The sequence below is a fragment of the Mus caroli genome, unplaced genomic scaffold, assembly GCF_978045245.1.
Source record: "Mus caroli unplaced genomic scaffold, Mus_caroli_1 scaffold_6, whole genome shotgun sequence".
NCBI lineage: Eukaryota > Metazoa > Chordata > Mammalia > Rodentia > Muridae > Mus > Mus caroli.
Window position 1 is genome coordinate 111422779 of NW_028227261.1, and position 14056 is coordinate 111436834.

The following is a 14056-nucleotide window of genomic DNA, read 5'->3' on the forward strand; positions in this document are numbered from 1 at the left end:
CCAATTCCTGGCTCGAGTATAAAACAGGACACTGTAGCCTTCAGTCCATCTTCAGTGGCCATGTTCTTCGCATGCACATGTGGTGCCTGTCAAAGCTCGCTTCAAGGGACCTGCAGCGGTGTAGTCTAGCACCTCCCCTCCCAACTCTCAAAACAGACCGAGAACCAGGCTTGTAGCCACATTACTGAAGCTTCCACCGCTGACACAACTTTCACACCTCAGCTTCCATCTTCCATACCTCTTCCCGTAGGGCAGAGAGTGTCCACCAGGCTCAAGATGACACCGCATGAGTCCCTTCCTATCTCCAAACTCAGGGGAGCTGAGCATCGGGGTAGCAGAAGGCATAAAAATTAGATCCTGGGCTACCAAGATGGCTTCAGAGAGCAAAGGCCAACTTAGTTCAATCCCCATGGCAGATGACGAGAACCAACTCCTCTAAGTTGTCCTCTGATCTCCACGTGTGTCATAGCATGCATACATACACAAAATAAACATGACAATAAAAAATTAAAATCCTGTATCTCTGTGAACAACAAAGATTCCACTCAGCAACCCTAGCCGGAGATTTTCTCCCTCCTAGGAATGTTTCTCTCGGCAGCTGCCTCCTGCTCCCAGGGCCTGCTGGAACCTCTCCTGCACACAAACTTCCTCCTGTCCTGCCCTGGCTCAAGGATGTTCCCTCTGTCTTTCAAGAAAGCCAAAGAGAAACAATACAGTTTTCCAATTCTCCAATCCAGTTAGACCCAGTGTTCTCCCAGACTCTGTTTTACCCCAAGGGTCCTCTGGATCCAGTCTTTGCACACCTATTTCCTCATCTGCAAAAAAAATCTAGAACACAGTCCCTGTCATGTCTGCCTTTTAAACGGATAGGAAAACAAAAACAGAATGAGTTAAGTAAGAGAAAAGAGCTTTAGACAGGCAAGGCGCCACCGAGTGAACAGCTAGGATTCCTGTTCCCTGGGAAGCTGTGGTCCATCTCCCACGCTTCTGCAGTCCCAGGCATGGCTGGAGGTGCTGCCAGTGGCCTCTGTCCACAGTGCTGAAGTCACAGCCAGCTACAGGCCGGCTGTCCTTTGTTCGCACTTTAAGTAAACATCAAAGGTAGAGGTTTCCAAGCTCAAAAGACTGCCCTCAAATTCAAAAAGTAACATCAAAATGTTTTTATTTAACTTATTTCAAGTTTTTTCCCAAAACCATAATAGACCAGAGATGAATCATCACCTTGGGGTAAAAAAGCTTGCGGTTTTAAGTTGGTATGAGTGATCTATATGAGCTAGCTACCAAAAAAGAAATTTAAAAAAAAAAAAAAAAAAAAACTAATGCAACCTGAGGCTATATGGAAAAGAGAGGCAGGCCATCCTGTTCATTCCTGCCAACCCCCTGGGAACAGACCAATCAGAGTCAAGTAGCACAGACCGGAAGCCTAGAAAGGCTGGAATCAAACAAGGTGGATGAAGAACCCGTAAAGGCATGGATTCTGGAGGAGGTGGACATGTGGGTGCAGAAGGCTGACAGTTGGCAATATTTGGCCTATAAAGCTGAAGAGGTCTCTAGAAACAGAGCCCAGGTGAAGGGTGAGCATTGTGGGAATACAGCGTCCTTCTCAATAGAACCAAGGACAACTGAATTACCAGGGAGGGCAGCAAAGCCATGAAAACATTTGACACAGTGCTGGGTCTCAGGGTGAGATACCTTACCAGGTCCTCTTAACATCTGGGGTACCAGTCAACTTTGAGCGCCTTCTTGCACCCTCCAAGCTTATCTGGAGATGTAACTGTAAGCTCAAGCAGTCACATGACTTTAAAGTTTAGCTATCAAAAAGCCAAACCTTCTTTAGTTCACTAATAGGCTCTTGGAAGCTTTCCTTGAGAATCTTATGCTACACGCCCTCTGCTGGCCAGCCCTAAAACTGACATCTCCATTCTAAAGCGAAAAAATAACTCAGACCCCAAAGACCCCATCAGTGCAAGCTTAGAAGCTGAAGGAGATGCCAGCAAGTACCAAGAAGTTAGATTGCTGGCCAATGCTCAGTCACTGAAAAGAACAGGAAGTGAAGGTGTCAGTAAACTTAAGTGTCTAGCATGAAAATTAGGGCTCAACTATGTCTAGGAAATAAACTGAGGCTGAGGCTGGATTCAAGGGATTCCTTTGGCCAAGACTGTAACTGGAGTCAGTATCTCAGGCAGATGCCAAAGGTGGGTTTCAGTGTGGGACCAACCCTATGTCCCTATGTCAACACAAAGCACATATCAAATGAGATGCTAAGAGTCTGACTACAAGAAGTCAGTCTGCATTCAAAGCAGCATTCCTATGCCCAGGTGAAACATTGGGAGATAAGTACCCGGTCACTGGAGAGCTCCAACCATGAATGCCACCCAGGGGACCAGTAGGAGAGATGAGAGACAGAATAAGGCAGCCTCTGGTTTCTTGGTAGTTGCTGGCTTTAAAAATGACAATAGGCAGGCTGAGGAGCGCCTTTCTCCTCAAAAGGAGAAAGTCCCAGCGTCATGTTAAAGCCTCCTCACATGCCATACTGCCACATACAAGTCGTGGGTTCAATCTGGGGAAAGGGGCAGCCCAAGAGCCAATGCTGTCGCTGCGTAGAGCTGGCAGCTGTGGGGGTAGTAGTCTCCTTTGCCTCCAGGATTCGGTTTCTACTAGCAACGGGCCTGGCATCCTCCCACACCCAGATCTTAGCAACCATGAGAGCCCCTGGCAACTGCTGCCATGGTGACAAGACAGGGAACTAGGAACAGGCCGAGGGGGAAGCACTTCCTCTGGAGGATTTGGGATGTGTGCAAGATAGGGGCGCCCCCTCCCATACACAGTCTGTGAGGGAACATGTGCTCCTGCTTAAACACCTCCTCACTGGCATCCACCCCCACCCCTCTGCCCACAGGTTCCGGTTCCCTCAGGGTGAGGAAATGAGGGACACCTAGGGTTATGACGTCTCCATGAGGAGGGAGGACAAGCGGGGGTGTCTGGACAACATGATCACAGACGCGTACATACACTGGCAGAAATGGTGTCAATGGCCACATACTTCCCTCACTCTTTAGCATGGAGTGATGCCTACACAGACATTTATTTAATCATACCTGTGTGCCGACACAAAGCTACATACCTATAGCAAGTACAGATACACACTTACAAATAGACTCATGATTATAACAATCCCAATCAGACACACACATTTCTAGTTGCACGCACACACCCAGATAGCCCTGAACACACAGAGTCAATGTCATTTACATTAATCGAATGCCATGTTCAGAACTAAGACATGTGTCACCTTAATTAACCCCCAGAAAAGCCCTGTGGGCTTATACTGTTTCTTAGCCCATTTGCCCAGAACAAATGAGGTGTGGGTTGGCCAGTGCCCTGGAAAGGCCAACAGGCTGACTGGCTCCAGCACTCCCATTCTTACAGTCTTTGCTGCCCTGTGTTCTCTGGGTCAGATGCCCTAGAAAGTAGGACAAATGGCAACAATAGTGATCCAGGCAGACAGTGAAGTGTGGGTCACCACTCTGAGGACATAAACCTCCAGGCCCTGAAGTCCAGGCTGACAGTTTATCATCAGCCGAGCCAGGTAAAGGCTCACGGCTAAACCCTCCCTCTGTGCTGGCATAAGCAAGGCTGGGAGCAGCAAGAGACAGGCCTAGAATTAGGAAGAAACACAGCTAGGGCCCCTCACATCAGGAGGAAGGATACTGGTGGCCCCCAAATCTTTGGGGCCAGTACCATTCCTGGACTGCCTCTTCCCAGGATACCATGTCCATGCCCTGCCACTCCCTCATCGTGGCCTCATCCCTTCCTTCTCCCTCTGCCTCATCTGGTTTCTCTGTCCTGCCATTCTATTGCTCCTCCAGTCTCTGCCTGACCCATCTCCCCTCCCTCTCACCTGCCCAGGTCGTCTTTGCCTCCCACCCCCATCTTACGGCCCCCTTATCCAGTTCCCATCCCACCTCCTTCAACCAGATACCTGTTCAGTCCCCATACTGCGGGCTCCACACCCCCTTCCTTGCCCCTCTGCCCAACTCCTTTTTTCACCCTAGCTCCTTTTCCTATTTTAAACTCAAATTCCTTTACACTTGGGAGTTCATGTGGAACAATGGGGAAAGAAGGGTTGTTACGAATATGCAGAACTTGCCCCCCACCCCCAAACACCCAGTCCCCTCTCCTGCCCTATTCTGGGGCCTAGGTACTCCAAGCCTCAGTTTACAGTTCCAACTGCCCTTCATGGCCTCATAGATATCTAAATCCGGTCCTGAGAACTGGCGAAGAATAAGGTAAGAGAATTTTCTCAAGCCTTTGTCACCAAATCTCCCAAGAACCCCCTCCCCCTCTTCACCCCCAGATTACCCCCATCCACCCCCGCTCCCTCCAGCACAGATGGGCCTGGGAGACAGTAACGTGGGCGCCAAGCTCGGTGTCTGCTGGAGCGGCGGCTTCCGCTGGCGACCGCCTCCGCAGGCCCGCCTGCTCCGAGTATCGGGGACACTGGGGCTGAGATTTAATGATTTACTAGGGGGCTGGGGGGCCAGAGATGACAGTGCATGAGGGTGCTAAGAAAGAGGATCATGAAAAGCTGAGGTAAAAGATTAAAGGGGGAACTATGAGCTATGAGATTGCAGACTATGGAAGCAGGGAATTGAATTAAGAATTAAGACAGAAGGCGGGAGGTGGAGCGGGGAGTAAAAAGGTACAGAACAGGGCAGAAATTTGGTGTGAGGGAAGACCAGCTATCACAGAAGGTAAGAAAAAGGACGGGGGCGGGGCGCGGGCAGCGAGGAGGAGAAGATGGAAGGTTAGTTTATAACGAGGTTGAACTGGACACTGTGGACTCCAAGTGGCTGAGAAGCCACTGCTCCTAAGCGAGCCGGTGTGAAAGGACTGAAGATGGAGGGCATCTGGACAGAGAGTCAGGAAGGTGTTACCAGTTACTAGCGCAGAGGGTAGTCACAGGGGCACTTAGAATCTCAGCTCTATCCGACTCTGTTTTGTGTTACAGTTAAACCATGGCAGGTCAATCCCAGGTCAAGACAAGGGAAAGCTAAACCAGGCCAGGTCAAGTTGGATCACAATCTGATAGAAGACGAGTAAGAAGGGATGAGCTTTGGGCACTGATCCAGAGCCTTTGCCTCTCCTTCGACTCGAAAGAATGCCTGGTGTCACCAACAACTGATGAGTGCAGCTTTCCTAATAGGTTGTCTTTGAGTTTGCACTCGTTCCAGAAGGTTCTCCCTGGACTCAGGCGGTGGCTAGAATGTCTCACCTTCTCATACTGGAGACTGGACTAATATAGTTGCCCCCACTGGCTTGGGTCGAAATCACAGGGACCAGCCAATAAAATCAAAGGGCGCCTGGAGTTGCCTCCTTATGTTCTTTTCACCAATAACACGACGAGATGGAGAAGAGGTGTGGTTGATTGATCCCAGAGGGCACCAATCACACCCACACCAATCACTGCCCGGAATGTGTGCGCGTGTGGCCGGGTGACAGGGGCGGAGAAGAGGTGGCTATCACCCGGACGCTCGTTGAGAGGTATCCAATCACAGAAGAGTCTGAGCTGAGTGACGGATAGACCGTGCAATGGGAAGCGCGGAGGCGGAGCCGTGGGGGCGGGCTCCCGGTCCCGCTGTCTGCGGCCGGCGGGCAGGCGACTCCTGTCCCGAGTGGAGGCGGCGGAGCCGGAGCCGGGGGAGGGGGCAGCGGCTGATAGAAGGACCGCGGCGGCGCCCGCAGCTCCTCACCGGTGAGGGCGCTGAGCGAGGACTCGGGGGTCCCGGGAGTGGGGCGTCGAGAAGAGAGGTCCTGGTATGGGGGGTTGGGACACCGTGGGCCCATAGTCTCCTCTGTCGTAGGGGTGAGGGGCCTGGGAGCTCGGGGTCTGCCAGGTGCTGGGTGTCTGCGACAAGGGTCGGGTTGGGTCGGGTCGGATTGGGTTGCGCCGGGCGGAGGCGTTTCTGAGCAGGCCAGCCAGCCAGCTGGGGTGACATCACCGACCCCCCTCCCCCGCGCGAACCCCCTTCCTTCCTCTCCCTGCCGCGCCTTTTGTCCGGGCCAGGCTCGGCTCTGCCCCGCCCCTCCCCGCCCATCTGCGGGGGAGGAGACTCCCCGTCAGTGACTTCATTGAGTAGGTTCTTGGGGATTGGGCTTGGGTCCTCCCCAGAGAGGCGAGAGGAGCTCACTGACTCTCAGGCCCTCACTATCACACCTGTCACAGGTACACACGCTGCCACTCAACAACTACACACTGTCACTGCCAGCCTCACTGTCACACAGCCGAACAGGCGCTCACATCATTCAGCCAGACACTGCTGCACCTGAGAGCAGGTGGCCACTGGATCCTCTCTCTGCACTCTACTCCTGGGGACCGGGTCCATCTCCCTGGGCACGATACAGGCCTTGCTGGGTCACGGCCTCTGGGAATCTGAGGAGGTGGCTTCCAGAGCTACAGCGTCCCAAGCAGGCTCCGGTGGAGCGATCAGAGGTGAGGGGCTTGGCTGGGCATGTTTAAGCGCACAGTGCTGTCCTGCCCACCCCCAGCAGCACCCCCACTGCAGGCTCGAGGAGCTTTCCGGAGCTTCCCACACTTCTGGGGAGAAGACTTCTTAGCCAGCTTGATGTTTAAAATTCAGCTGGAGCCCTTAAAACTTCGAGCGTGGACGCTGAATGGGTTTGTAAAGTTTCGGTAAGTCCCTCCTGAGAAGGGCGCTCATACCCATGCCAAGTCAGATTCTCCACATCAGCCATTCCCTGCATTGCCTCCTTCCTTCCTCCCTGTTATCCTCATCTCCCCCTGGTATGTGCATGAGTCCCCTTGACCTCACCTGTACTTTTGAATGAATTGTACCCCATGTCATTCATCTCTCTCTCAAACTCATGTTTCCACAAATATCTCCAATATTTCAGCTCTTAGGTTCTCCCTCCCAACCCATCAGTAACCTGTGGTCCACTTCAGCCTTTTCCTTTTGTCATCTCTCATCCCTGTCCGTCAGACCCTGTCTCCTCCCTGTACTTGACAGTCCCTCTTGCTATCTGTCCTCATTTTTTTTCATCCCTAGCTCTACCTTGACATACTCATTCTTCATCAAAGGCAGAGCCATGCCTTGGGGCTCCTTTGTCATCCTACCACGTGGCTTGTGGGGAGGGAGAGGGAAGGAGGGTGGAAAGAAGGAGGGAAAGGAGGCAGGTCCTGAGAGTTTGCCCTGTGTCTGTAGAGGCAAGAGAATTGTGGGTCTAGAGCAGCTAGCAGGTGGGTGCCGGAGAGGAAGCTGGCTGTGGTGGGGAAAAGGTATTGAAGGACCACAAACGGTGGGTGGGCTGGTAAGCTGGGCCACTGCCCTCTGCCTGGAAGCCAGTGGAGTTCCCTGGGCACCCTGTTGCTGCTGTTCTAGGTTCCTTCCTGTCCTGAGGGAGAGAAAGTGTGGGCTGAGGCAAAGATGGCAGACCACCCATCTCCCTCTCAGACTGCTTTTAATGCCGTTTCCGAAAATGGCTGCCCTCCTCCAGATGATCTTTCTTCTCTGCCTCCCCCAACTCCAGGCTCCCCCACAGGCGTGACATGCTGGTGTGGGGAGATGGGGGAGTACCCGCCTTTATAGTGCCTTCTCTTTGTCAGAGTGAGGTGGCTTTCAGTACCATGAGTCAACCTAGCCACCTGCAGCAGGCAGGAGCTAAGGTCACTCTCCCTGCCTATCTGGGGCCCCCTTAACTGTCACAGCCCTCACTCCTGCCAGGATGCCTTGTACACTTTACTACTGTGAGGTAGTCAGGGGCAGAAAGGCAGGCCTCAGCTCTGGCTGCCAGGACATTGTTAGAAAGACTTTGGTTCTCCCTGTTTTAACAAGGGTTGGCTACACCTCAAAAAGGCTAAAGTATGGCACGTGGCCACTCCTTCATGTCCCCTCCCTTCATATCCTCCACAGGTCCACTGATGGGAGCCGGTTGGTTAAGAGTGTAGGAACCCTGGCTTGATGTCCTTGGGCCCCACTTAGGAGTATTAGCCTAGCATGGAGTCAGATCCTAAAATGTAAGGGTAGGTAGAGGAGGGGCTTGCAGCAAAGGGACTTAGGACACAGAGGTCAGTGTCCATGTGTCTCCTGGCACCTAGGCTTTAAGAAGGCCGTTTCTCTGATGGTTTTGTTCACTGCCTTTGGTGCTTAGGCAGTGCAGACAAGTAGTCACATCACACTTCAGTGTGTAAATACTGGGAAATGAGTAAAGGCACCGTTACCCTGGCTGGGGGAGAGAGTGTCCCCCTGCTAACGAGGGTGTTAGAAACAGCAGTTTCCAAAGGTGTGAGTCACTCTGTAATCTGAGTCACATGTGAGGCTTAGCATAGTCTGGGGGACAAGGGCAGAGAGATCTGGGGTCCCCGGTGGCAGAAAAGACTCCAAACTCCCATACCCCAATTCAGCTGGCTGGAGACTGGAGCCTGTTCCCCATCCTAGGCTCCTGACCCAGCTGTCCTCAGCCCGGGCATCATGCCTGAGGTGTGGCGTAGGAGAGACTGTGAAGCTCAGGTGACCTCACTCAGTGCACTGACCTTCGCCAGCTTCTGTGTGTGTCTGTCAGTCCACAGTGCCATTTCACTCAGAAGGGCCTCTCGGGGGTCCTCAGGCTGGCCCCAAGGGCCTGGGCCTCTGCCTAGCCCCAAGAAGTAGGCCACAATCTTCAGCCAGAAGCTGAGAAGGGAATCATGGAATGGTTCATGTCAGAACGGGAAGACATCATCTAGCCCAAAACTTTCATTTTACAGATGGGGAGACAGAGGCCCAGAGAATAGGCATGACCTACTGAAGGTCACACGGGGAGTCATTTAAGGACTGCAGGATCGATCATCAGGAGTGGGGCTGCGCTGTAGAGAGTAGGGCATCAAAGACTGGCCCTGGGCTCTTTCAGGAACAAGGAACCCAGCACCGGTCCAGTGGCTGTGATGGGAAAAGATTATTACAAGATTCTTGGGATCCCATCTGGGGCCAACGAGGATGAGATCAAGAAGGCCTATCGGAAGATGGCCTTGAAGTACCACCCAGACAAGAACAAAGAGCCCAACGCCGAGGAGAAGTTTAAGGAGATTGCTGAGGCCTACGATGTGCTGAGTGACCCTAAGAAGCGGAGCCTGTACGACCAGTATGGCGAGGAAGGTAAGGAGACAGAGCACCAGACCCCGTTTGTCTGGAGCCCTGGGTGAGCCCTGGTTCTCGGAGCAGCAGCAGCAGCGTTGAGGGAGGCAAGTTCCCTCACTCACCTGGCCCCGACTCACTCTCCTCCCCACCACTCTTCTCCCTCCCTCGTCCCCTTCTGGCCCTAGAGAGGCCTGGAGACTGTGCCAGAGGCCTCCCCCTCCCCCCACCTTCTTCCCTTCCCAGCCTTATTAGTCCTGCCTGAAGTCCCCGCTGCTTCATTGGCTGATCAGAAAGGTTGGAGAGAGAGAGAGAGAGAGAGAGAGAGAGAGAGAGAGAGAGAGAGAGCCTGTGACTCTCTGAGGACGGACGGCATTTACATTCATCAGCATAAAAAGTCTGCCCCCTGACTAGCCAGCCAACGAATTAACTCCTAGAGTTCTGAGTGGAACCGGTTGTTGCCACCCCCCCAATCCCCCTTAGGATGGCAGAGGAAGTGGCAGGGGTCCAGGAGTGGAAGGGGAGATGTTGCTGGCATCTTACCCTCTCCCTAGGGGCAGCTGGTGGCCCTGCACAGGGAGGGCAGCAGGAAAGGCCCAAATAAAGTCCCTGGGAGGGTGGCTCCTCCCAGCACATCCCACAGGCATGATGCAGCTGCTAATTCTGGGCCTGCCCCTCGGGGCGCCTGCCACCCGCCAGCCATGGGCACCTGTCAGGCTATATTAAGAGACATTGTCACAGCTGAGGACTCTCCTTCCTGGGAAGAACTGTCCTTCCTCCTAACGACATCCTCCGCTATTTCATTGTCCCCTTCGATTTCCCCAGTCTACCCTCAGAATGAACCAGGCTAAATGGCATGTACTATTCCTGATTAAGTGCAGGGGCTCAAGAGAATGTTCTTTGTGTCCCCTCTTCACATTGTGTCCTGCTCATCTCTGCCTCTCTCCTCCCTGTGCCCCATCTTCCCAGCCGCCGCTCCCCCCGCCCCCCGCTTTAGTCTCCATGCTGCGAGCTCATCCCATTTTTCCCTGATTATTCCCAGGCTTGTCAATTCTCAGAGAGACCAGGCACCTGCTCAAATCCCCAGCATCCTCCCAGCTAAGTTGGGAGGATGGGAAGTATTGGGAGTGGGAAAGAGGGAAGCAGTGTGGGCACCACACCCCCGTGTGGCCAGTCTCAGAACTGCATTCTCTCCTGCCCTTAGCCCAACCTTTGATAGGAAGATGGGAGAAGCTACCCAGAAACTTCCTCCCCCTCAAGTGGGGGAGGAAGTGAAGGCAACACTCAGACTCGGACCCTAAGCCTAGACACTGAGTCCTGGGATAGATCAAGTGCACTGTGACCCAGGGGAAACCTCTGGGACTGAAGGAAGCAGAAGTAGCCTTGAGAAGTCAGTTATATTGCTGTCCACCCTGCTTCTTCCTCAACAGCCAGCCAGAATCATTGTACACAGAGTTTGTGTGCAGCACTGGCTTGGCTTGGGACAAGTTGTTCCCTGCTTGAAGTGGGGTGGGTGGTGGAGTAGAACTCTCCACAGCGAGAATCACCCCCTGTTGTCATCTAGCCAGCCTCCTGCTCTCTCACCGAGCTCTGCCTAGCTTCTTATACTTGCTTCACAGCTGCCCTTCAACAGGGAGAAAGAGCAGACCCTCTCCCCCAGGTCTTAAGAAAGGGGTTAAGAGGCAGCTGCCACGAGCCCCGAAGTGCCTGCTACATACATGGCCTCTCTAATGAAACCCAAATCTGTCCTTGTGGCCACATGAAACAAACAAACAAACAAACAAAAAAATCATTTAAGCCCAGGTTCCTGAGACAAATTGAAATTTTAGATAAAAGACCTCACAAAAAGCTGAGAATGTAGCCTAGTGCTACAGCACTTGTCTAGAGCAGCACACAGCCCTAGGTCCCACCCCCAGCACTAAATAAACAAGTAAGCCTCAGTGAGAGGGGCCCTTCCTCTAGCCTGGACCCCACCCCTGAATCTATAGGTCCCAGATCAGTCTGTGTTAATCCACATCCTTCCTACAGCTCCACCAAGCATCCACCATCAAAACGCCATCCGGAAACCCAAGTCCCTCAGACAAGAGGGAGCAGCTGGGTCATCCCTTGCGTGGTGCCATTGACTTGTGGTGGTTGCTCCACATTAAATGTGGGATGCAGGGCTGGTATGGTGTTACTCTAGGGCGCTGGTTCATTATAGTCTGTGTCTGTACAATATGTGAATGACACAGTCCCTGAAGCTGTACAATACTAGATCACAATATGCAAATAAAGTGATTGTTTTTTTGTTTTTTTGTTTTTTTTTTTTTTCTTTTCCTAGAGAAAATAGCTCCTCATTTTCTTTTCTTGTTTGTTTGGGGGTTTTTTGTTTTGTTTTGTTTTGATTTTTGTTTGTTTTGGTGTTTTCGAGACAGGGTTTCTCTGTGTAGCCCTGGCTGTCCTGGAACTCGATCTGTAGACCAGGCTGGCCTTGAACTCAGAAATTCGCCTGTCTCTGCCTCCCAAGTGCTGGGATTAAAGGCGTGCGCCACCATGCCCGGCTCAGCTCCTTATTTTCATGTCAATGAGTTTTCTTAATTTTTGAGAACTCGTGATTTCCAGTTTGAGCAAACTGTAGGGAGAGAGGAAGCAGAGTGGAACTAGGGCTTCCTCCTAAACTGTGTCCACACTAAATTCAGGACAGCTCACTGATTAGCCTCCTCTGTGGCCAAAGCCTGGCTGTCTCGTAGAGATATGGGAGTCAGGTGTGGCCTGTCATATAATACGAGGCCAACAAAGCAACCTTTACGAGGCATCTTTGGACTGTGAGTGGGAATAATTATATAACTTAAGTCACATCTTCTAAGTCTCCCAGGCCTGGCTTTCCCATGTATGGGTTAACTCAGCTTGACGGACTCTCGGGATGCAGCTTGTCTTAGTTTGCTTTTTGAGACGAGGTCTCAGTATTCAGCCCAGACTAGCCTAAAACTCTCAATCCTCCTACTCAGACTTTATAGGGTACTGAGATTACAGACATGCAACACCATGCCATGTACACATTCCTAAGTATATATTCAATTGAGTAGAAATGAACCTCCTCCAAGGCCTTTCTCATTCTGTCAGCGTGGTCCTCTCTGGGGGTTAGAGACTGCTTACTTCCCTCAGCCAGGGAGCCAGTATTTAGTGGCAGAGGGAAGGGACTGGGGTGGGGCGAGGATGGACCACACTGCCCCTAACTTCTCGTCCCCTTTAGGCCTCAAGACCGGCGGTGGTTCCTCAGGTGGTTCCGGTGGCTCCTTTCACTACACCTTTCATGGGGACCCTCACGCCACCTTTGCTTCCTTCTTTGGTGGCTCCAACCCCTTCGATATCTTCTTTGCCAGCAGCCGCTCCACTCGGCCCTTCAGTGGCTTTGACCCCGACGACATGGATGTGGATGAAGATGAAGACCCATTTGGTGCCTTTGGCCGCTTTGGCTTCAATGGGCTGAGTAGGGGTCCAAGGCGAGCCCCAGAGCCACTGTACCCCCGGCGCAAGGTCCAGGACCCCCCTGTGGTGCACGAGCTGCGGGTGTCCCTGGAGGAGATCTACCACGGCTCCACCAAACGGATGAAGATCACAAGGCGGCGCCTTAACCCTGACGGGCGAACTGTGCGCACCGAGGACAAAATCCTGCACATTGTCATCAAACGAGGCTGGAAAGAAGGTACCAAGATTACCTTCCCCAAAGAGGGCGACGCCACACCTGACAACATCCCAGCCGACATTGTCTTCGTGCTCAAAGACAAGCCTCATGCACACTTCCGCCGAGATGGCACCAACGTGCTCTACAGTGCCCTCATCAGCCTCAAGGAGGTATGTGTGTGTATGTATGTGCTTGTGTGTCTGTCTTTCTGTCTGTTAGAGGGTGATAGGAATCATTTCCTGCCTGCCTGCCTGCCTGCCTGCCTGCCTGCCTGCCTGCCTGCCTGCCTGCCTGCCATGGTCTTTTCCCGTGTACATCATTTTCCTCCCTCTCCACGCTTTGCCTACTTTTCCCTCACTCTGCGTTATTGTTTTCCAGGCGCTGTGTGGCTGCACCGTGAACATTCCCACCATTGATGGCCGAGTGATCCCTTTACCCTGCAATGATGTTATCAAGCCAGGCACCGTGAAAAGACTCCGTGGGGAGGGACTTCCCTTCCCCAAGGTGCCCACTCAGCGGGGAGACCTCATTGTCGAGTTCAAAGTTCGATTCCCAGACAGATTAACCCCACAGACGCGGCAGATCCTTAAGCAGCACCTCCCCTGCTCCTAGGCTCTGCCCTGGCCAGTCTGGAGCCTACCACAGCAATACCCCCACACTCACCCCATCTCACGTGGACCCGGCTGGATGTCCACTGGACACTGGCACTTTTCTAAAATGCAAAGCCACTGATTTTCAGGAGAATGTTCCTGTTCCCGACCCCTTTCGGAGCTGGGCTGCTTTGGGGGAATGGGAGGGCGGTGGGGGAGAGCTAGCCCAGACCAGGGGTCAATTTTCTGTCACGTGCTTTGAATCCAGTTCCCACTGCAGTGGCTGGAGAGAGACTTGAGAGCTACTCGGAGCTATAGATTCCTTGTCCTGCCTGTAAATAGCATGCCCTCCTCCCTCTGAGCCTTGCTAACACTTTTCCTCTCCCTTCCCTTCTGCTTTCTCCTGTTTCTGGAGAAAGAGGATAGAAAGGACACCGCTTCCCACCCCACCCTGGGCGGGTCTGTAGTGTCCGAGGCCACTGCACAAGTGTCCGTGCACATGAAACATTTGCCAAAATGGTCTCTGTCTCTCCGGGAGACAATAAAGGACAGGAGATAGGAAGGGAAGGCCTGTTACCTGTGAACAAGGCTGTCCTTTGAGCACGAGACACTTTTCATTTGGGGCAGGGAAGTGAGCCAACACTCAGGAGCCTCCCCAACAGCTGCCCTGC

General features: G+C 52.8%; 1 protein-coding gene across 6 annotated transcripts; it reads left to right on the forward strand.

Moving 5' to 3' along the window:
* The first annotated feature begins 5629 nt into the window (after positions 1 to 5629).
* Dnajb5 (DnaJ heat shock protein family (Hsp40) member B5) lies at positions 5630 to 13628 on the forward strand. Of its 6 annotated transcripts, none has more exons than XM_021159758.3 (5): positions 5683 to 5755; positions 6227 to 6493; positions 8908 to 9152; positions 12364 to 12965; positions 13174 to 13628. In XM_021159758.3, the coding sequence occupies exons 3-5, from the start codon at positions 8942 to 8944 to the stop codon at positions 13405 to 13407; spliced, it is 1047 nt and encodes a 348-aa protein (XP_021015417.1). In that variant the 5' UTR covers positions 5683 to 5755; positions 6227 to 6493; positions 8908 to 8941; the 3' UTR covers positions 13408 to 13628. The 6 variants fall into 6 exon arrangements, with proteins under 6 accessions (XP_021015416.1, XP_085695497.1, XP_021015417.1 ...); XM_021159759.3 differs by lacking the exon at positions 6227 to 6493 and adding an exon at positions 6550 to 6694 and having other exon boundaries at positions 5694 to 5755; XM_029476754.2 differs by lacking the exon at positions 6227 to 6493 and adding an exon at positions 6553 to 6694 and having other exon boundaries at positions 5698 to 5755.
* The last annotated feature ends 428 nt before the right edge of the window (positions 13629 to 14056 follow it).